Below are 23,676 nucleotides of genomic sequence, written 5' to 3'. Positions count from 1 at the left end.
ATTCTCTGTATGCTTTGTTTAGGGGACAAAGCAAAATAAATTCTGATCCTTAAAGACAGAAATAAAGCTCCTCAGAAAATGTATCTCATCGGGATGCTTTGTTCAAAATAATTAGGCTTTACCAAGAGGTGAGAATTACAGAGAATGAGACAGCAAAAGTAAGTTGGGGCCAGATTGTCAAGGGCGCTGTGGGCCATGAGACGGAGTTTAGATTACTTATTTGTATATTTGGCTGTGTACTTTATAGCATTGAAATATAAAAGCACAGAACCAAAGTCAGAGTCAGAGAAGATACAGATTAGAAAGTGGTATCCAAGTTGGAAAGGGGATGGAGGTCCCAGAGCCCTAGGTAGCTGTTAAAGTTGAACTTCAAGTAGACTCCAAGCTCACTGCAGCCAAATCAAACAGAAAAACAAAGAGCAGTCACCTGCCCTGCACTGTCCATGAGGACAAAGCATCAATTGTCATGACTAGCAACATTTTTACTGGCAATGAAATGAGCTTTGGATAGAGCTTTATCAATGGGGCACAAAAAAGGTAGGGATATAGTTTTCTGAACAATGTTCTCATAGAAAATGCAACAGTAGGCTTAGTAGGGATGTTTCTGTTAGGACCCTTCAATGTTTAGTTGACCGTGTAAGTGAAATAGCAACTTAGTGTAAACAGGTTCACTCTCGACTCAGTGAAAGAGGAAGCAAGAAGGAGCAAGAGACCGTGGTCCAGGATTTCTGATGGTTGGGTTTAATTTCAGTGTAAAGAAAAACCTTGACAATGTGGAGGAAAGGTTGAGCTCTATGTAGGCACAATTCTTCAAAATTGTTGGTCCTTCCAAGTAGACTTGAATGGAGATGAAAGTCAACTTGCATCCCTCCGTCACTGTATCCACTTGTATCAATTGTTTCTTCGTAGCACCTACCACTGTGTAACAGTGTCCTGTGCATTTGTTTGTTGTCAGTCTGGGATGTAAGCTAGAATATGAGCTCCAGGAGAACAGGGACTGTTTCCTTCTGTCCTTCCCCACCTCTCTAATACTCCCAGTATCGGGTGGCATATGATGGGGTGCAAGAACTCTTAGTTGAGTGAGTGGGATTAAAGAGTAAAATTTGGGCATCCAGCTTCGTTAAATTATCTGGTAAGAGCGAGTTATGCTGTAATACTGAAGATCATCTCGGATGGTGGTGCTAATGTCATATGAAAATTGAAGACAGAAAGTTTGCCTGAATAAATGGCCATGACCTTCTGCTTTAAGGTGGTCGTGGGGTTACTTGCAGTCAGCGTTAGGGTGTTATCAGAATATAACCAATTATGGTAATGAAACAAGGTAATGTAATGTAAAGCAACATCACTATGTACGATACAATTTTGGGTCTTTTGGGGCACATGAACTGTTGTAACCCAGGAGATCGACCAAACTCAGACGCCGAGATGGGGTTTAACAAAAGGAGTTTATTGAGCTAAGTCCGCAGGCACCTGCAGTATGTCCCACACAGGAGTAACTGTGGCCTCGGAGAGCTAAAATGGCTCCTTTTTATAGGATTTTGTAAGGGGGGTGCTACGTGTAAGTGAGCATGTTACAGAAGCGGAATTTAGCAGTTAATTAATTACCTGTTACTCAGTTTCCCAGACATCTCAAAGGTCAAGATGTTTTCAATAGATTATCCCTGGCGCCGACCCCAGGATTACTCAAGGGTTAGTTATTACCCCAGGGTTAGCGATTACTTAGGGATTAGTTAGTGAAGAATGTTCTTTAGTAAATGAGTAAACTGACAACCCCTTTGGTTGTCGTGAAGGCCTCTGGGAGTTTAGGTCAATGGCACTGAGTTATAACAGAACCATGGTTTCCAAAGTTTTATACTGAGCCAGAACCCTTGCAGGGTCTTCAACCTGAGCACTATTGACCTTTCTGCTAGAACATCCCTTGCTCTGTGGCCTGTCCTTTGTGTGCATTGTTGGATATTTAGCAGCGTCCTCATCTCTATTCACTAGATGCCCCAGTTGTGACAACCAAAATTATTTTCAGGTATCACCAAATGTCTCCTGGAGGGAGAGATGGACCCCTGTTGAGAAGCACTGGCCTGTGGGATCTGAGCCCCACCCAGTTACCCTCTTCCCCCATGTCCCTGCCATTTGCTCTACTGCAGCCACACTGGCCTTCTGGCCTTTTTGGGCTGGATGAGGCTCCCTCGGGATGTCTTGTCACTGACCATCCCTTTACCTAGAATATCTTCCCTGGAAGTCCTCCGTGGTGAACCCGTCACCTCCGTCAAGTCTTCCCCCCATGACCACCTTCTCAGCACCCATAACCCCCAGCACTTCTCCCTCCCCCTGCTTTACTTTCCCAACAGCACCTGTCACCTAACTCATTACCGTATTTACTCGTTCATTTTGTTTATGGTCAGTCCGCGCCGCTGAAGAGAATCTGCATGGGAGACTCTTGTCGACTTTGTGTTCCAGCTCCTACAGCAGGGCCTGGCGCATAGTAAGTGCTCACTTTGTTGAGTGGGTGAACTTATGAATGCAGGGACGACGACACTTTTTTAACCTAGAACCTTACAAAGGAAGCTTTTTAGCCCAACCTGAAAATGTCTCATTAACGTACAAAAGGAATGTTTGACTTCAAGCTCTTGAGGAAAATTGAGATTCTGCATTGGGTTTTCAAGATCATCTCTGAGAGTCACTTTTCATTGTACTTGAGATAGACTTTTACATATAAATATACAATAATTTTGCAAGGAAGTATCGTTCTGTAATTTAGCTAGGCTACTAATTTTTTTTTTTATCCTCAACTGAGGACATTTTTTGCATTTATCTTCAGATAGAACAGGAGGGAGAGAGGGAAGAAGAGAGAGAGAGAAGCATCCATTTGAGAAAGACGCATCGACTGGTTGCCACCCACACTACCCTAACCGGGGCCGGGGACAAACCGCAACCGAGGTACGTGCCCTTAGCGGGAACTGAACCCGGGACTCTCTGATTCACAGGTCGACGCTCTAACTGCTGAGCCAAACCGGCCAGGGCTAAGCTACTAATTTTAAGTAAATTTGTTTTGTCTCTTATGCTGGTCAAGTTAATTAGACCTTAATTAGTGATGTCATCATAATCAGTGGGTTAAATATCTCCAGGATGGCCTACAGTTTACAACTTTCAATGATCAAACAGTTTTCCACGACAGATATACTAAAAACATAGTTTCCTAATAAATATTCATGGCCTCTTGCAAGTCAGCAGCCTCAAAACTATTAAAAGAAACCTTTTAATATTTATAGGAAAGTTCCTTATTGTGAGGAAATAGACTTAGGAAGAAATCTATCTTTATGAGTGACGATACTGAATACACAAAGATTTAACTAAAGTTTTATGGTCATGGGCATGTAAACATTTTTTTCATCTTCTGCCTCATTCAATTCAAAATTTAAGAATTAATTCAATGTTTACTTGGTCAAAAGCAATTGTTTCAACAGTTTCTTAAAGTTATTTTTTGAGGTTCCTCCTTAAAACAACATAAAACAAAATATATGGCTTTTGTTTTACCTTTAAATTCAGTCAAAACGAAATAGAAGATATTTGATTTGTGGCTTTTAATAATTTACTTTCATAAGCAACATAGTTTCCATGAAGCTCACCAGATAAATTATATGGAAACTGTATCCCCCAAATAACCAAAGAAATTTATCTGCAATATGGGACATCTGGATACGAACCAAGTAAATTTTAGAGGTCAGCTGCCAAAAATAACGACCCATAGTAATTTATTATGATGCTGAGGCCCGCTTTGGAATTGCACGCGTTGGGTGTGCCAGTGTTTACATTTCAGAGGTGGTCACAAATCTCCGGACACATTCCTTGCAAATAGCAAAGCTCTCCTCTGTTGCGCGTTTTTTGCGAGGACAGATTTTCCTTGGAAGACAGTTCTAGAAAAGCAGTTTCCTATTTAAAAGGCTCCCTTTCTAACAGCCCTTGATGTAGCTTCTCCCAGCTTTCAACGACACAGTCTATACAAACACACACAAGAGGAAAACACTCACAGTGTCATGGGAAATCAGGCAGGAAGCCAACTATTGTTGGAAGCAGAGGGTGTCTCCACTGGCCACCGAGAGGTGTGAGAGAGGACAGGAACCAAAGGCAGACATTTAGCTTTCCCCCCAGCTCTTCAGGTTTCTAAAGTATAATTGGAGAATATGTTCTTCAACTACAGAAGACTTGACTATGCAGAGTAAGGATCTGGCATACTCCCATCACCCAAACGCATTCAGTTAACAAAAGAGACACACCTCTATAAAATCTGGCAGTTTCGGGCAAATTTTTGACTGGGGGTCCTGTTGGTCGGTGGCTCAGGTCAGGAGAACATGCACTCCTGGTGTAGTCACGGTGGCGGGGGCCATCCTCTTACGGTGTAAAATGTGACCTCACCACGCAGGGGACAGTGTTTCTTGGAAAAGGAGCCTTTGGGGACAGAGCCAGTTAGGTGGAAGGCCTTCGGAGCATGACTGCATGGAGATCCGATCTTGCTAACGACCTCTGTGGGTGGCCCTCCCAGGACTGTATGTTTGAGTCAGCACGTGAAAATTGAGACATTCAACTCACATATGTATAGGTTTAAGATATTTAGAAAGGATAATTTGTAACTTACAAAATGATCTCAAAATGATCTGTTTTATATAAGCTAAAATGGCATTTGATACAATCCAGTAATTATTCCAGCATTCTCCTTAGTGGTAAATTCTGCAAATCTCCCTTTGAAATCAGAATTATTCTCAAAGAGCCGCCAATGTAACCACGAGGACTGGAGAAGGGAACGCAGCGTGGTCCTTATTTGCAACTGGTATGCACCTTGGGGGGGGGGGCAGTTATCTAGAAAATGCAAGTAAGTCAATTAAAATCTCTCTGACCTGTAACGAGAGCTCAGGGTGATGATTGGTAATGCAACGCTAGCATTTCCCATGCCATTAATAATCACCATCCAGGGTGGTGGGTATTACAAGAAAGGGACGAGGAAACTGTCTCATTCACAAGAGCCACGAAGAAATCTAAACATGCAGCAACAGATGGATCAAGAAATGGACAAGAAGTATGGAGCTTGATCGGAGGCGAGAGGAAATCAAGAATGGACAAGGCTGCTTTCTCTTTAGGAGGAAAGGCGGAGCTCTGTGGGGCTTGGGTGGGGAGGCACTGGGTGGGGATCCTGGGTTAGCAACCCCTGGAGAAGAGGGCGGAGTCTCTAAGGTCAGGGCTGGAGGCTGAGAATCTGGAGAGGGAGGGAGGAGAGGCAGTGGGCGGGGCTTTGAAGAACACAGGTGTGAATACCTGCCGGCAGACCTGTGGGGCTTGGGGAGAGCTGGGAAAGGTGCCTTGTCTGCTTTGTTTCAGTTTCCGTCAGCAGGAAGATTTGCTTATGCAACTCTCCTGTGCTTCCTTTCTTCCCCTCTTCCTGAAAATCCTCAGTAACCGTCTGCTTTGCTGCGTGAGACTGTGGAGCGAGAGTTGCATTTCTTGTAGACGTGTCACCACCTGAAGGTGGGAAGGAGAGAGAAGGAAGCCTCTGTGTTATTTGGACTTGACAACTGTTTCGGAAATGAACCTTCCGAATTCTGTCCTCTGGGTCTGAGTTACAGTCTTTTAATAAGAGAATATTAATATCATAAACCTAAAAGAAAACAGGTGACTTGAGTTCCAGTCCTTTTATTTTCCCTTGCTCTCGGGTCACCTGCCTGGCTATAGATCGAGGCCAGCTTACAGGCTGGTTCGGTAAGTTCAGTGCTCCGAAGGGTGGTCCGAGCAGGACCGTTAACGATGCTTCAGTCCCAAGTGCTGTCTATGCCGCAGGATTTCAGTTGGTGGGAGCGACATCTAGTTTGATGACTGGCACAATATATCTGCTGTAGCAAAATCGCTGTTCAGGTCAATAGAACTTTTTTCCTTTGCTTAAAATAAAGTTATTCTTTCCATTTCTATTTTAGGAAGATTGAAAATGGCCGAAATAAATGAGTAAAGAATCATAAAAATAAACGTTTGACATTCAGCTATAAAGAAACACATACCATTTCTTAGAGAGCTCTGATTCTAATCAGATCACAGTCTAAATGATATGATTGGAAATACTCAGTGTTGGTCTCATTGTACAAAGAAGGGGCGCTTTTGAATTTTGAGTTTCCCAGCCAAAGCATACCTTTTAGAGGACTCGAGTAACATACACTGTACCTTTGTGTTTTAGGCGACGTTTTCCTGTGACTGTGATGATCAGTATGTGGGTTCTTTCTGCGAAGAATTCGACGCCTGCCAGAAGGCACCCTGCCAGAACAATGCCAGCTGTGTGGATGCCCAGGAGAAGCAAGATGGGAGCAACTTCACCTGCGTCTGCCTTGCGGGTACGCTTTCCGGAGCTCGCCAGCGCCGTCCATCACCCCGTAGATTGCACCCTTCGTAGTGAGCCGTGGCTGAGCGATACTTTGCTCGGGGTGGGACAAGGGGACTTCACGGGTCCATTTGATGCCACCAGTCTGTGCTTTATACAATCAGGGAGTAGAAGAAGGAAGTTCCCATGGGGACGGGCACCCTGTGCCTTGGCTGGCTTTTTGACATTTCCTTTTTAGTGTGCCACCTTTTTGTTCTGGGATAATGATGTTCTGGATCAAAGAGAGGCCTGGAAGTTTTCAAAACAATTCTACAAAATAGGTACTGAGTGCGGGCTGGCGCTGGGCTCGGTGATTATGCTAAATAACTAGAAAAATCCAGGAGAAATATAACCCAGGTTGTTATATAAAGCCACCCAATCTTTCTGTTTCCGTTAATTTCCTGTTGTTCGTGTATGTTCATGAGCCCAAGTTCTTGATATACTTTCCCCACAATGAGGCAAGGCTTTAATATTCCTTGATGAGCACGGGGGACTCATAGATATTAGGTGAGACTTTCAAATCCTCGCAGCACAATGAGCGACCCTTAGAAGACCGCAGCGGATGGTGAGCCCGCAGACTTCTTTCTCTGCCAATCATCTTGAAACAGCTGTTTTGATGCAGCTTAAAATCAGGCACTAAATGACCCCCTTTTTATATCAAACAATGTGACATCATCCTTCAAAACTGACATCATCTTTGCCTTTTCCATCTCATTCAGTTGCCAACTCCTGCCACTGGGTGAGGATTCAGGATGAGGTGGGGGTCGGGGGTGGAGAGAGGGATGGGATAGAGTGGGATTTGGGGGATTAGATGTTCATTGTAAGGAACAAGATCTAACAATGCAGAAGTTTATGAATGAAAAAGTGAAAGTCCTTTATTTATCTATTCATCCGAACTTAATCATATCATAGGGGTAGGTTAATAATTTGGTATATTCTTTCCAGACCTGTGTGTGTGTGTTTCTATATGTATAACAAGTGATCATAGTATACACATCGTCTATAATGTGATTTTTCTGTAGATCATAGACATTCTTCCAGGTCAGTACACACGGAGCCACCCCATTCCTTTTAACAAGTTCGTAGTTTATCTCCTAACTTTGTATCTCCAGGTCAGAGTCCCCTCCAAACCCATTTATCTACCCCCCCAACCCAGTTCTTCCTCATGCTCTAGAACAATCAGAGGTAGGAGAGATTTGGGACAGGTTACCCTGGGACCCGAACTCTGTTCGTTCACCGCCTTCAGACTTGTCCTGCGGTTCTTGTAAGCTGGTTTCTCCTTTGTCAGTTCCTGTTTCCTGTAGGAACAGCCTCTCCTCCCCCTTCTAGCTCTGCCCCTCGATAAGCTTTCCACTGTAGTACACACACACACACACACACACACACACACACACACACAGCTAATGTTACTGAGTGTTTACTGCACCCCAGGGCTGTGCTCAGTGCCTTCTTAGCTTGTTCTTAGAACAATCTCCAACTTAAAACCATGCTTTTTTTAAATCATCACCCGAGGATATTTTCCCATTTATCTTCAGATAGAGTGGGAGGGAGAGAGAGAAACATCAATGTGAGAGAGACACATCGATTGATTTCCTCCTGCACAACCCCGACTAGGGCCGGGAACCAAAGTGCAACCGAGGTATGTGCCCTCGACCAGAATTGAACTTGTGACTCTTTGGTCTGTGGGCTGATGCTCCAACCACTGAGCCAAACTGGCCAGGGGTTAAAAGCATTCTTTTTTTTTTTATCCTCACCTGAGAGCAGTTTTTCCATTTTTGTTCAGATAGAGTGGGAGGGAGGGAGGGAGAGAGGGAGAGAGAGAGAGAGAGAGAGAGAGAGAGAGAGAGAGAGAGAGAGAGAGAAACATCGACGTGAAAGGGACACATCGAGTGGCTGCCTCCTGCACAACCCAACCAAGGCCGGGGACAAACTGCAACCGAGGTACGCGCCCTCAGAGGGAACCAAACCTGGGTCTCTCTGGGCCGCAGGTCGGCGTTCTTAATTACACTGATTTCATAAATAAGAAAACTGAGGCACAGGGAACTTTGTAACTCGGCCACGCTCACTGTCCTGCAGTAACAGTCAGTCTCCACGTCTCAGTGGCTTCTAAGAGAAGGTTAATTCTGCTGTGTCGTTTCCGATGAAGGCAATTGCTCTCCAGGTGGTCACTCAGGGATCTGGAGGGTCTCATGTGATGTTCCGAGAGCAGTGCCTGGAGGTGTCTTACATCACTTCTGACACATGTCATTAGCCAGAATTTGGTCAGTTAGTCCCTAGAGGATCTGCCTGGGAGGAGGCGAGCATCTCCTGGTCTGCACCATGCTGAGCACACATGGTAACTGTGAGGTCTGGTACCTGAACCCAGGTGTCCTGCTTGCCTCCAAACGCATGTTCTCGGCCATCTCGCCATACCCGCTGCATGTGCGCCACACTGTGCGGAGTACTCCCTGCTACAACACGTGATTCAAGCCCGTGTCTCTCACCTTCCTGATCTTAAAAAGGTCTCTTCTTAAAAGAAGAAATATTAGGCAGTTTTATCCAAGAAAAGGGATTCGTTTTGGAAATGAGAAGTTTCATACTAAATTTAGTTCTGAATGTCCTTGAAAAACTTGCTTTCCACAGGAAAACTACCTTTCCTTCATGGAAGAATTAACTGTTTACAGGCTAATTAACATCGACTAATTGATCTCCGAAGCTCCAGGTATATACAGAAGGACTCACACGCGGTGGGAAGCGTGTTTTCCTTTTGAAAATGTATCCTGCTGTGCTCTGATTGTTGCAAGTTGATCATGAGAAATTACCTTGTTTGATGAATGAATGAATTCAAACCAAAGCACAAAAAATCCCCAAGAAAGCCTTTTCACGGAGAGGTAGTCTTGACTTAATGCTCATTTCTCTTGAGAGGAGAACATTTCTTGGTAGGTGAAAATAGTATTTTCAGCCAAGAAGCTTCAGCTCCAAATTTGCTAATATTTTGATATTTTGCTTTAATTCCTACATCAAGTGCCGTCCAGATAGAAGCTGAGTCGTGGGCAATCTGTGAATGAATACGGTGGATTGGATGTTGAGCTGGTTAAGTAACAAACTGTTACATTTTTTCATTTTTAATATGATTCTTGGATAGCAGGAGATAGTTTTTAAAATAGCAAAACATTGATTAATGTCATGTTAATGTGCATGCAATACAGCATGAATAGTAGAATATGGTGGGTAAAATTTCTGTTTTGAGGAGGAAGTTTTTAGCAGATGTGATTGATTTTTTAAAAAAAATTCTTGCAAAAAGGCGGGGATTGCCGATAGTCTCAGCACTGCGGGAGGACCTAAGAGGCAGTGATTGGCTTTGTCAACAGGGGTTGTCCAAGCCAGTGGCAGCTTCCTGTTTGCGTGGGTCTGATGAGGGCTCCGTGTGCCGTGAGGTCTCTCTGAAAGACTACATGCAGGGCCGCAGCGAGGGAGGACAGCTTGGGTTCTCACACACCCTGAAGGGCAGCACCATGCTTGGAGATAGTCACTGCCGGTCAGCGTTCCCCAGGGACACTGGGTGGCAGGGACCGAGTGCATAGGATCTGGGCAGGATGGGCGAATGAATGAACAGCAGCTGCAGACCGCTCTGAAGACAATGGAGTAGCGATGTTAACGTGAGGAACAGAAGCAGAAAGGTCCCTTTTGTTTAATTTATTTTATATTTCATTTTGTTTAAATTATTATTTTTTTAAATTAAAAAAATAGATTATTATTTTTAAACGAGAGCATGTTGTTTAAGAGCACAGGCTCCAGCGTCAGAATGCCCAGACGGCAATCGTAAATCCCACACGATTAGACCCGAAGTGTGGGTGTTGCCCATCACTACAAGAGCAAGCTTCCTGGAGGCCCTCCCTGTGTGTTGCCTGGGGTGTCATGTGCCCTACGTGCCAGAGGCAGGGGACCCCGTGCATCTGCCCTAGAGTCAGGACCACTTGACCACCACCCCCGGAGCTAGTGGTCCAAATCCTGCTTCAATCCCTACCATTTTCTCGCTGGGCTCCTTGGGCAACCTCTACAACCTCTCTGGGCCTGCGTCTTCCCCTCTGCAAGGAGATCACAACCACCCTCGCCGGGGCTGGTTATGAGTATCACCGGGAACGTAAGCTTGCGGGCTGTTCTGTGGACGTGTCTCCAGTACCTAGCCTGGTACATAGAAGGTACCCAGTGCAGATCTGCTGAATGAATGAGTGAGTGAATGAGTGAGTGAATGAATGAATGACTACAATGAGATGAAATTCCATACCAATCATACTGTAGAGGCTCGATTCCCTTGCCTGTCCTCCCTCTGCCCTCTCTCCCCGGCTCCTCACCATGGCTCATGCGTTTTGTGCCGCCTATGCCAGATTGTGGCCGTCCTGAGGGTGGCGACATCAAATTGTATTGCTCCCTGTCATTGCCAAGCCCACAATGCACACACACAATGAATGATTAAGTTGAAAGTTCGCTTTTTAGATCAGGCTTCATTTTCATAAAAACCTTCAAATGTCAAGAGTATGATTTTTCCTCAAAGGAGCTATTTCTTTTCTGGAGAAGAACAGCCGTGATGCGCGTTCAGAGCCGCCTCCGCCACAATGTCATTAGCGCCGGGACGGCGCCTGTCAGCTCCAGGGCACCTCGCTGTTCAGCTAACCGGAGATTTCAGCCTATTTTCCAAACCTCTTATTTCTGAGGCCAATGGAACCATGAGTGTCCCGTCCAGCTTCACGCCTTTAAACATGCTCAGGTGGCCTCCGGTGTCTTTGAGTTGAGTTGGACACTGTCGCCTCCTCCTGGACCCAAATCCTGAGCAGCTCCGCTGTGAGGGCGCCCACCAGCCCCCTCGCTCACGAAGTGAGCCCTTAGCAGGCCCTGAGTGCGCTTTCGAAAGTGGGTTCGGCCAGGGTTTCAGGGACCAGCCTCTGTATGCGGAGTGTGCGAAGCAACAGCGACTCCATGAGGCTGAAGGACTTGACTGAGGTCACAAAGCTCTCGGAGAAGCGGGAATTCTGGCCACCTCCCTCCTGTCCGTCTATGGGTCAGAGTATGTTCTACCAACATATTAAGGTTAGTGAGTCTTCCGTCAGTGATGAAGAGAGCAGAGGGTGCGGGCACCTCTGATGGGCTGCGATGTGTGGCCAGCACTGTGCTCACCACCATTTGGGGTGGGGACAAAAGAAAATGTGTGACATGTCCACCTGGACTTTCCATCCAGTTTCTACTGCTTACTGGTCAAGTGATCTCGTGCGACCCGCCAACCTCTTTTCCCTTGGGTTTCCTCAACTTTAAAATAGGGGATTGTTGCAAGTATCATTCATTCATGAACCAGTTATTTACTGAATATCTATGATGTGGCAGGCACTTTCTAGGTGCTAAGCATACAGCTAGGAAATAGGAAAGTCCCTGTGTACATGGACGTCATGTTTTAATGAGGGAGATGAATCAACAGTGTGCACCTGGGTGGTCTTTGGTGTGTGTGTAGGTGCATGTTTGCATATGTGTATACAACATGTGTGTGTGTGTTTGTCGTCAAGGGAAAGGGCCAGGTAGTGCTAAGTGCTGTGAACACAAACAGAACAGGGTGAAGAGATGAAGAGAAACGGGAGTAGGATTATAGCTAGGGTGATTAGGTAAGGCCTCTCTGCAGGGGAAGTACTTGTGCAGAGACCAGAATAAAATGAGCTCAATGGGCAATGTGACTCTCAGGGGCAGTACCATTCCAAGCAGAGGGAACAGCATGTGCAAAGGTCCTGAGGCATGAATGCACCTGGAGTGTTTGAGGAGCACAGTGCCTGAGAGTACCAGCAATGAGCCACGGTGCTGGGAAGGAAGCTGGACCAAGTCACAGAGGAGGCACACAGATTTTATCCTGGAAGTGACAGGAAGCTGTTGGAGCTGTGAACTGAGGCGGCCCATCTGATTTCTCTCTTGAAAGGATCACTGTGGCAGCTGGGGAAGAAAAACATGGGAGGGAAGTTGGGATACCAGTTAGGAGGTCACTGCCTACCCAGGCAAGAGCTAGTGCCCTTTGAGCAGCGTGTGCTGGAGATGCGGACAAGGTCTGAATGTGGGGTGTATTTGAAGGTACTGCTGATGCACTTGCTGGGGGGTATAATGTTAGTAGTGAGTGGAAGTGGGGGATTGTGGATGACTGCAAAGCTTTTTTTTTTTTTAAAAAAATAACAGCTTTATTAAGATGAAATCTCATGCCACTGAAGTGTACGATTCAATGGTTTGAGGTATATTTTCACAGAGCTGTGTAAATATCATGATAATAAATTTTAGAACATTTTATCACCCCCCAGTATCAGCCCTTACGCCAAAGCTGTCAACCCCAGATCCAGCCACGCCCCTCCCCCAGCCCTAGGCAACCATGGGCCTACGTCCTGTCTCTCCAGATCTGCTTATTCTAGATCTTTCACTTCAGTTGAACCTCGTGGTGTGAGGCCCTTTGGGACTGGCCTTTCCCGTCGGCATCGTGTGTTCAGGGCGGTTCACGGTGTAGCTGGTGTCAGTAACTTGGTCCTTTTTATGTCTGAATAACGCCCCATTGCATGGATATATCATGTTTTATTTTATTTATTTTTAATAATGGAATAGTTTTTTTATTAATTTATTTTTGTTACCGATGTTTCTCCTTTTCCCCCCACTGACATTCTCCTCCCTGCTCCTGTCCGCCCCCTTCACAGTGTTGTTGTCTGTGTCCATTGGTTGTGCATATGTGCATATAGGTTCTTTGGTTTATCCCCCCCTTCCTCTGAGGTTTGTCAGTCTGATCCCTACTTCTATGTCTCGGGGTCTATTTTGTTCATCAGCTTATTTTGTTCATTATATTCCACAAATAAGTGAGATCATGTGATGCTTATCTTTCTCTGACTGGCTTATTTTACTTAGTCTAATGCTCTCCAGGTCCTTCCTTGTCATCTCAAAGGGTAAGAGATCTTTCTTTCTTACAGCTGCATAGTACTCCATTGTGTACATGTACCACAGATTTTTTATCCATTCGTCTGCTGATGGGCACTTGGGCTGTTTCCAGATCTTAGCTATTGTAAATAGCACTGCTATGAACATGGGGGTATATATATTCTTTCTGATTGGTGTTTCAGGCTTCTTAGGGTATATTCCTACAAGTGGGATCACTGGGTCAAATGGCAGTTCCATTTTTAATTTTTTGAGGTAACACTATAGTGTTTTCCACAGTGGCTGCACCAGTCTGCATTCCCACCAGCAGTGTACTAGAGTCCCCTTTTCTCCACACCCTCACCAGCACTTGTTGTTTGATGATTTGTTGATGACGGCCATTCTGACAGGTGTGACGTGATACCTTATTGTTGTTTCAATTTGCATCTCTCTGATGATTAGTGATGATGAGCATTTTTTTCCATGTCTTTTGGCCATTTGTATGTTCTGTTGGGAGAGGTGTCTCTTTAGATCCTCTGCTCCATCATGTTTTATTAACTCGTTCACCCATCTCTGGACATTTGGGTTGCTTCCGCCTGCTGGTGGCTGTGAATGGTCCTGCTGTGAATCCCCCCTCGATACACTGTCCTTTCTCTCCTCCTCCAGGATCTTACGCTTCCCACCTCTTCTGTTTTCCTCTTCCTGCTGTCTTCCATCTCCCTCCCCCACCCGTCTCCTGTCCACAGGATTCACAGGTCTGACCTGAGTTCCAGCCCCACAAACGGGCAAGAACGCAGCGAGTCCTTGCTGCTGGTTCCGTGTGTCCGCCTTCTCTCCCCCTCTTCTCGCACCCTCTGCACCACCGCCACAGAGTGGCCGATAGCCAGCTCCTTATTTTCCACCCACGCCCTTACGCTGCCTTTCTCTCTGTGCTGCAGAATGTTCCTCCAAGTCACGGGCCGTGTCCTCTCGCTAGGTACTCACCCTGCCCATGGTGGGCATCTCGGTAGCAGCGTTTCTCACGGGCTTACAGAGCCCTGCCCGGTGTCTGCTCTCCTGAGCCCCCCCTTCCTTTCCCCTTCCTGTCCTCCGAGCTCAGTCCCTACCCCCCCCTCTCCAGCTGCTCCCCTCTGGTGGCAGTCACTCCCCGCGAGCCTCTGAGTGGATGGCTTCCGACCCCCTCCAGCCTGGCCTGCACCCAGCGCCAGCACCCTTCCTGGACCCGGCCCTGATGGTCGGCAACACCTCACCCCTCGTGAGACCCACGCCCAGACCCGTGTCCTCCACCCTCCCCTCCCACACGCGGTCACCTGGCTCTTCTGATGGGCTCCAGTTTCCATCGAGTGCCGCCCCGCCCTCATCACTCAGGCGGAAGCTCAGTCTTCACGATCCAGCCCCTCAGCGCGTCTGTCCCCAGGTTCGCTGTATGTACGATGGCCCCCACCTGCCCCTCTGCTTTGCTTTCTCTTCCATGGCCAGCGCCTGGTTTGAGTCACCGTCAGCTGCTGCCCGAGTGGTGGCGAGAAGGCTGCCACCCGCTGGGCTGCCAGGCTGCCTGGCCCCTGCAGCAAGGCACTCCGGGAGCCCGGGCGGGAGGGCCCAGCTGGGCCACCGTGCCAGGCCTCCGCGCTGCCCATTTCCTGCGTGCCTTGGGGAAGTCACTTAATCTCAGGGGCCGATTGATGGGTGACAGAATCCGAGCATCACAGGCCAGCGTCTGCTGTGGATCTGAAGCGGACTGTGCGTGTGGTGTGTTCACAGAGCGGATTGATGGGTGACAGGATCCGAGCAGCACAGGCCAGCGTCTGCTGTGGATCTGAAGCGGACTGTGCGTGTGGTGTGCTCACGGAGCGGATTGATGGGTGACAGAATCCGAGCAGCACAGGCCAGCGTCTGCTGTGGATCTGAAGCGGACTGTGCGTGTGGTGTGCTCACGGAGCGCCGGCTCGCAGGGCTCCGACGGCGTCAGCTGCCACTCGGGTCCCGTCAGGCCAGTGGCTGGACGCCTGCGCTGGGTGCGGCTGACTCCCCTGCCGGACATCGGCCTCCGCTCCTCTGTGGCCTCCGGGTCTGGTGGGCTGCATCAGACCACGGGGACCTCGGGGCGTCCTTCCCTCCTCTGCTGCACCCCAGAGAGCCAGGCCTAGCGGGCCGCCCCCTGCCCACTCTCCCAGGGGCTCTCAGTCTTTTCAAACAAGCCTCCTGGGTGGGAAGGAGACAGGGGAGGGGGGCAGAGTGTGGGGTCTGGAACTGTGGTCCTGGGTTTCATCCCAGGCTGTCTCTCAGTGGCTGCACCTTGCTCCCCTGCCCACGTTTCCCACTGGTAAAATGGAATAAAAGTTAAAGAGTTAAAGAGAACCCTGGCCAGTTTGGTTCAGTGGTTAGAGCGTTGGCCCGCGGACCAGAGAGTCCCGGGTCTTGTTCCCGCTAAGGGCAAGCGCCTCGGTTGCAGTTCGTCTTAGTTCCTGGTTGGGGTCGTGTGGGTGGCAACCAGTTGATGTGTCTCTCACATCAATGTCTCTTTCTCTCTCCCTCCCTTTCTATCTGAAGATAAATGCAAAAATGCCCTCAGGTGAGGATTAAAAAAAGAGAGTTAAAGAGAACCCACACAAGTGCACAGATACACACCCACACACAAAGGTGCACACAACACATGCACACGTGAACACACACACACACACACACACGTGCCTACTGGCACCGAATAGGTGATCCATAAGGGCACCTATTTGTATGTAGCCTCCTGACAGAGGAGAAAGATGGGAGTTTTATTCTCTTCAGTGCCCCCCGAGGCTGTGCCCCCATCCCATGTCCTGGTTTTGGATGGCCCCTTGGAGTTCCCTGATGCTGTCCACACCGGAGCGCTGTCCGCAGGGAGAAGGAAGGAGAGACCAACATTGAAGTGAGACCAGGAGACGACTGGTCTGCGTGCACCTTCGCCACGTCTGCACGCTGTTAGGAAACCTTCGAGGACGGGGCCATGTCTGATAACCCCGGCTCCTCGGCACATGGCCTGGTCTGTCCTGGGCTGGCCCCGCCCATCCCTTCCTCCTGCCCCTAACATCCAGGCGGCCCAGTCTCGTCACCGTCACCGAATGTCCCGACTCGACACCATGCCCTGCTTTTGCTCCCCGTGTGTCCGTTTCGTATGAACGTGTCCTCCCTCCACATGGGAGGGTAACCCTCTGCAGGCAGGAAGTGTTCCCAAACTTCTGCTAGGTTCCCCCAAGTTTCACTCACAAGCGTTCTTTCTGAAAGGGCTAATGAACGGCTCACTGTAGTTCGATTTAGGATGCACTCAGAATTCAGCTGATGACTGTTTGTAAGTCAGCCCCTGACATTGCCTGTCCACGGCACAACTTCTCAGTTAACGCCACGCTTCCGTCCTCCTTTTCGATGTCAGTCTCTGAGTGGCATCATCAGGACCAGCTCATTGGAAAGCGCTTTCTTGAAACCTCTTGCCTTTGACCATCTGCAGGCTAGAAGATTTAAAGTGTCCGCGCTGTCTGGCCTGTAGCAATACCACGGCTTCTTACTAGGTTTAAGGGAAGGAGAGTGACAGGGATTATGCAAACATAGCAATGCATGGTGCTGATGCAGGCGTTGATGACTGTATAATGGGCACCTTTGGTGTCCCTGGCTCTGTGCTAGGAGCTGGGGACAAAAGTCACCCACACCTGCTCTCAAAGAGTAGGGAAGTGTCCTGAAAACCATGCATTGGCGGGCACAGCCATTGAGCCTGGGAGCTTCCTGCTCATGGACGGGGAGGAGCATGTCTCGTGAGCCAGCTGTCCTGCTCCTCCGTGTATACCCTGAGGACCTCAGAGACACGCAGCAGTGTTCCAGGCGGTATCCTCCATAACAGCCCCAAGCAGGCAACATCCCAAATGGCCGTTAGCGGTAGGATAGCGAAACCATGGACTACTAGACAGCAATGAAAAAGAATGAATCACAGCCACAGGTGACAACACATGATTTCACAAACATACTTTTGAGAAGCAAAGCAGCACAGATACTCTGTGTGGCATGATTCCATTTCGATGAGGTTAAAAGCAGATGAACTGAAACTGTATGTTAGGGGTTGCACACATAGGTGTGCTTTGACCCTGAGGAAAAGCGAGGAGGTGAAGGTCCCGAGAGCAGGTCAATTCTGGCTAATTCTGGCTAATTCTGGAGGAAGAATGGGGGAGAAGTTATGCTTAGGGAGGGCATGTGGGGACTTCTGGGGTCCTGTTGGGTGGTTCCAGGAGTGTTTGCTTTACACTGATAGTGTGTGGCCTTCTGTTTGTGTGCTGCGGTTCACAATAAAGAAATGTTAGGAATAAATAAAGAACGCATATATGAATGAGAAGAAAAGGAAAGAAAAGAGAAAGCAGATGTCGACAGTGCCGTCCATGGGGGTTTTCTGATGTGATATATTTGACGTTTACTGCTTGGACTTTTTCCTTTGTTATCTGCATTGAATGTGTAATTCTTAAATGACTAATCTTCATATTTGCTAGTAAAACCTGTTTGCTGCTAGTTTTCCAGACCAATGGTACTCAAAGTTTAGCATGTACTTTGTATCATAATCACCCAGAGGGCATCTTAAAACGCAAACTGGTCCAGCTGGTGTGACTCAGTGGTTGAGTGTTGACCCAGGCACCAATAGGTCGCTGGTTCGATTCCCTGTCAGGACATGTGCCCACGCTGTGGGCCCGAGCCCCAGTGGGGGGCATGCAGGAGATGGCTAATTGATGTTCTTTCTCATTGATGTTTCTATCTCTCTCTCCCTCTAAAATCAAATAAAAGAAAAAACAAACAAACAAACAAACCAAACTCAAACTGCTGGGCCCCACCCCAAGCGTCTCTGACTCCCCGGGCCTGGTGCTGTGGGTGGTGACTTTGCATCTGTAGCAAGTTCCCAGGTGATGCTCCTGCAGCTGGTCAGGGAACCACCTGGGAGAACCACTGCTCGAAGCTGCCCGTCAGACTGTTGGCATAGTGCGTGGCTGTGTCAGCATCCGCAAAGGATTCATTCATTCGAAAATACTGAGCCAGGCGTGTTGCAAGCTACTGTGGATTCGAGGCCGCACTTGATATAGGAATGGCTCCTGCTCCTTGGAGTCGATCTCATTCTGTCATTGCAACGTCCTGAGTGGGAGCAGGTATCATCCCCCTCATTTCACACGAGGGAAGTGATGGTCCAAGTCAGTGGCGTTGCTGTGCTCACTCAGCTGATCGGTGCATCACCATCCGGGACCTTGTCCTCCCAGCCGCCGTCCTTTCCACCGTGCCTTTGCCGGTGTGTTTACTGGACGTCTTACTCTTCTTCCAGCCTTGAGATCAGCTTCCCTAATTGTGCCCACTGTCGGCTTCCTCTCGTGCTTTGCTGTCCCAAGTCCCATTTTATAATTTATTAATTGCCTCTCCCCGATGGGCCTCCTGTGTCTCCTTGTCTTTGCCTTTGGTTTATACATCATGTTTGCATTCATTCCCAAGTGTTTGCTTTCACCCCCGCCAGCGGGTATTGCTCGCTTTTTTTCTGTTCAACAATTCCTTCCTTCCGACTCTGGCATTGGATGACTCTGGGGTTGGCTGTCTCAATGACACACAGATCCCTGCTATTTATTTCTTACCTCCGTTGCTAATATTAGGTGTCTGTCTCAGCAGCGGTGGCTGAGGCCCTGCCCTGCTGTTCAGATCCCCCGAGGGCAGGGGCTGGGGCTGGGGGCTCCCTGGTGGCTGCTCAGATCCCCCAAGGGCAGGGGCTGGGGCTGGGGGCTCCCTGGTGGCTGCTCAGATCCCCCGAGGGCAGGGGCTGGGGCTGGGGGCTCCCTGGTGGCTGCTCAGATCCCCCGAGGGCAGGGGCTGGGGCTGGGGGCTCCCTGGTGGCTGCTCAGATCCCCCGAGGGCAGGGGCTGGGGCTGGGGGCTCTCTGGTGGCCCCACCGCATGAGCCAGGCCATGGAAAGACAGGAATGTTAAAAATAGCTCTCACCCCAGTTCTCCCCTTGGCAGCTCTCAGAAGAAACAATTAGATTCGGTCGCACCGAGCGAAGCAACAGCAGAGGCCGATTTATTTCCGCAGCGGAGTCGTGAAGAGAACATCATACACATAAACAGTTGTGCAGGGAAGGAGAATGTTTAGGAAAACAACTCATCAATTGCCTTGTTTTTTCCATAATCTGCCTCACTCGCGAACTCTGCTGATGCCCCGTGTCACTTGCCGTGAACTCCAGAGGGATTCCTTCCTCTGCGGGTGCCGGCGGAAGAGACCTTGGCTGGGGCGCTGGGAGGGGCCGCGCAGGTGTCTCGTTACATGGGTGGTGATCCAAGGGCACCGTGGTTGTCTCCGAAGCCATTCTGACATTTGCGGGGATCCTAGTTATTTCTCTCTCTCCATACACTGATACGTTTTAAATTATATTTTATACTTAAATACCAACTAGTATAGAATCCAATGGTCTAAATCTGCATCAGACCAAATATAATCTGGTAGCGTGCCCACTGAGTGGGTTCATAGCTCAATGCATGTTCGTAATGGTGTCTGGTCCCCCGCCATCTGCCAGGCTATACTTACCGACACACGAACTTGATTTTCTGTAGTCATTTCTCAGGATCCGTTGCTTAAAAGCACTACGCTTCCATTTAGAGCTTCCTCATTCATCCCATATGTCCGTGAAGGACATTCTTCTTATATATCCCGAGGCACAGCTTATCTTACATCCTTTTTGTTTACTAGAATGTTCTCCAGAGAAACAGTAGACCTCAGCGATTTCCTACAAGGGGAGACCGGTGTCTCCGACGGTCATCTGTTCTTGACCTAATTATTTTACTGACTCCTTGAATATCACAATGATACATTCCTTAGCAATGAAAGTTTCTATGGTCAAATCATCTGTTTTAAAATGGTCTCTAACTCCCTCGAGGTTGTAACTATTCCTAAGGACTCTGATACTTAGAAGTGTCCCGAAGGCGCTGTCTGCCTGCTGTGTAAGGGGTCCGGTTCTGTTTAAAGGAAGAGGGGAGGCCCTGGAATGAAACGAGTGTTTTTGTTCCCCAAGGACAAGGATCTCACTGACCTAAGCCAGCCTTCTTAAGTCCCGCGTCGGGACACTTTGGGCCACAGAGTTTTGTTGCTGGAGCCTGTCCTGTGAATGGTAGGTGTTTAGCAGCACCCTTGGCCTCTACCCCCTCGGTGCCAGCAGCACCTCCACAGCTGTGACAGTAAATGTCTCTAGACATTGCCAGATGTTCTGTGGGGAAAGGATCCCCAGTAGAGCACCACTCACCCCAGGAATTAAACCGGGACGGGGCTGCTGCAGGAGGAGTTCCGTTTCAGACCTGTTGATTCGCCACGTTGCAGGCGTGTGTTGCAGGCGCTCAGCGCCGGATGGAGAAGTGAGGTTGGCATTCAGAAGAGGGTCTGCAGGGCTGTGCACACAGCGGCCTGGCTGGGGAGGGAGGGTCCTGTAGCAGGGCACCGGCTCCTGTGCCACGTCAACCAGATGGGCAGCACCAACTGTCGCTGAGCCCGCGTCGATTGTAGGTAGCGCAGCACTGAACTGATAATTTAAAAATTTTAATAGCTATGTATTTATTTTAGTGTACACGAGGAAGAAGAGTAATCAGCACATGTCCCCCCCTCTGTCCTGGGTATTAGTGCCTAGGGAGAGGCTAAAACGAGCTTGAAAGGTATGGTTGATGTCAGGGCACAATCTTTAGTTAGGTTGATTTATGTCTTCAACAAATATTGGTGCTAGGAGATGTTGAAGTGTTGAGGAGTCAGCAATGAATAAGACAGGCAAAGTTCTGCTTCTTAGGTAGTGTATGTTCTTGACAGGGAAGCAATGAAGAAGATGTCTCAGGTAAGGCCAGCAAGGGCCATGGGATGGAATGTGAAGTGGACAAAGCATTGTTCCCGTGGGGTCACCTTCCAGGTCAGAAGTAACAGGTGCATGTGCATGATGTCTGGTGGAGAGAAGCGCTACGGTGAAGACGGAAGAAGGGCAAGAGGCCCAGGGGCGGAGCAGGTGGTTTCTGAGCGGAGACCTGACTAATGGGAGGGGGTGTCTAGGGAAAGCTGCTAAGTCAGAGGGAACAGCCCACCACACTGATGGTGGGAGTCTAGGGCTGAAGGTGTTGACGACCCAGAGAGGCTTGGTGGACAGGGACGGCGATCTCAAATTACCTTTTGTACTTGTTCCCTTGCGAGAATTAAACTTATAATGATCCCCACGCTTTGCTAAATAGCCCAATACGTCCTGGTTGAGCCTTGTCTGTCAACGTAAGGTCATCATCAATCAACAATCAATTACTGAAGATTTTAATTGGAATTGCAAGTCCGATCCTCCCGGAAAGCACACCAGACGGCCACCCCCACCGCCTTTCTTGTCTGCTGGGTTGCAGTGCCACTGTTTGCTGGACCCATCTACCAGGCCGCCTACACCCTGATGTTGCTTTGGTAGGATCAGGAAGTATTCGCAAACAGTGGCACTTCATTTCCTAGAGAAGAAACTAACTTTTGACAGGATGGAAGAAAGAACCCGGGCAAAGCTTTCATGGTCTTTTCTTTTTCATTGATATATCTGCCAATCACTTCGTTTCGACTCCTTGGTTATGACATCAGATAAGGAAAAGGAAGACCCAGGAAGAAGATTTGGGTAAGCCTTAGGTCTCCAGTTCAGGGTATTACATTACTCCAAGGTCGATGGTCAGTGATGTGTCTGACGGCTGCAGGTAGAACCCTGCTCTCTGAGGGTACAGGACATGAGCCCCTTAAACCAGCCTCAGGACGTCCGAGGTCCTTGTCTTTCACCTCTCTTCTGCTCAGCTGGCCTCAGTTGACTAGTTGGGAGTACCGCAGTCAGCGTTGGTACTCCTGGAACTTTTAGCTAGCAACTCCCTTGAGGGCAAAAGTAATAAAATACCTGGCCTGGTGGGGACAAGGGTCTCAGCAGACGCACAGGCTGGTTATTGCCCTTGGCAATCAACTGTCCACCTGCAGCTAAAGACGCTCAGTAATCCTAGAACCCCACAACCCCAGCCCTGGCTCCCTGCCTTCTCTTCCATCCCCCACACTCCACCCCTGTCAACTTTCACCTCCAGTCACACTGAGCCCATAGACACGCCGATGTGTGCAGACTACTTCAGAGGCTAGCCAAGCACACATTTTTATTTGTAGTTCTGTGTTTCCCATAGTTTAAAAATCTTTAAAGCCCAGGAACAAAAGCAGTGGTATAGTGACTGAGCCTGGACCAGCGTTCCTCGTTGGAGGGGACTCTTGGCATTTGAACGGGGAGATGCTCGTGTGATGGGCCGTCTCAGCCAGTGCCTGGCTGTCGCATCTCTGCCACTGAGTGCCATTGTGGCCACCCCAGGCACCCCACACACACCCCACGCACCCCACACCCCATGCACCCCCACACCCCACGCACCCCATGCACCCCACGCACCGCACGCACCGCACGCACCCCCACACACCCCCACACACCCCATGCACCCCACACACCCCACGCACCCCACACACATCACGCACCCACGTACCCCCCCACACACCCCACACACCCCATACACTGCAGATCGGATAAGCTTCTCCATGAAAACCCCACCAAACTTGTACACAGCGCTGGAACATTTGAATAGCATTTCGGATTCATCTTGCTTAGTTTAACTTACTGGATCTGTTCGGTAAGAACAAATGAAGTTCATGGGAAGGTTTATGTATCATCAGACGATGGTGGTTCTTAAAAATAAATAGTTGATATTAATAAACATAGTTTAAGGCCTTCAAAAGTTTGCCAGGCGGACCAAACATTAACTAAAGAGGACATTACAAGTGATCTTTAAAAAAATCTGCTTTAGTTAGGAATGCCTATTGAAGTCTTTATAGGTGAAATGAAATTTTCTTTAACCCCACGGTTTAAAATGGAGCCCGAGGAGGCGAGATGGAATGAAATGGACCAAATGGCCGTAACTGTCGAAGCTGGGGCAGGGGTGGGGAGCCTTTTCTCTGCCAAGGGCTGTTTGGATATTTATAACATCATTCGAGGGCCACACAAAATTAACAACTTAAAAATTAGCCTGCTCTGTTTGGTCAGACATTTAATTAACTCACCCCTAAGGTGATGCTGAGACTGCTTCTTTTTGGTGAGGCTGTGATGTCAGCTGTATTGATTCCAGGGTCTCACACAGCCTGCGGGCCAGATTTTCCCACCCCTGAGCTAGGGGATGGGTATGTGATAGTTGTATACTAGTCTCTCTAATGTGACTGTATTTACAATTCCCGAGTAAAAAGTTTGAAGAAAGTATTTCTTTCTGGGAGGGACACCCCCCTCCCCTGCAGATGCTATCTGAGGGGCTCCTGCCTGTTTGTCATGGTTTCGTGTCATTCTGTGGTCTCAG

At 48.5% G+C, this 23,676-nt stretch overlaps 1 protein-coding gene across 1 annotated transcript in view; it reads left to right on the top strand.

The window, feature by feature from the left end:
- DNER (delta/notch like EGF repeat containing) overlaps positions 1 to 23,676 on the top strand; it is a 270,425-nt gene that overhangs the window by 165,565 nt on the left and 81,184 nt on the right. The window contains exon 6 of the mRNA XM_036254307.1: positions 6,212 to 6,365. Within this exon, the coding sequence (XP_036110200.1) occupies positions 6,212 to 6,365 (154 nt within the window). The remainder of the gene's footprint in view (positions 1 to 6,211; positions 6,366 to 23,676) is intronic.

Source organism: Molossus molossus, unplaced genomic scaffold (assembly GCF_014108415.1).
Source record: "Molossus molossus isolate mMolMol1 unplaced genomic scaffold, mMolMol1.p scaffold_m16_p_11, whole genome shotgun sequence".
Taxonomy (NCBI): Eukaryota; Metazoa; Chordata; class Mammalia; order Chiroptera; family Molossidae; genus Molossus; species Molossus molossus.
The sequence above is the reverse complement of the archived record's forward strand: the minus strand, read 5'-3'. Positions and strand labels throughout refer to the sequence as shown.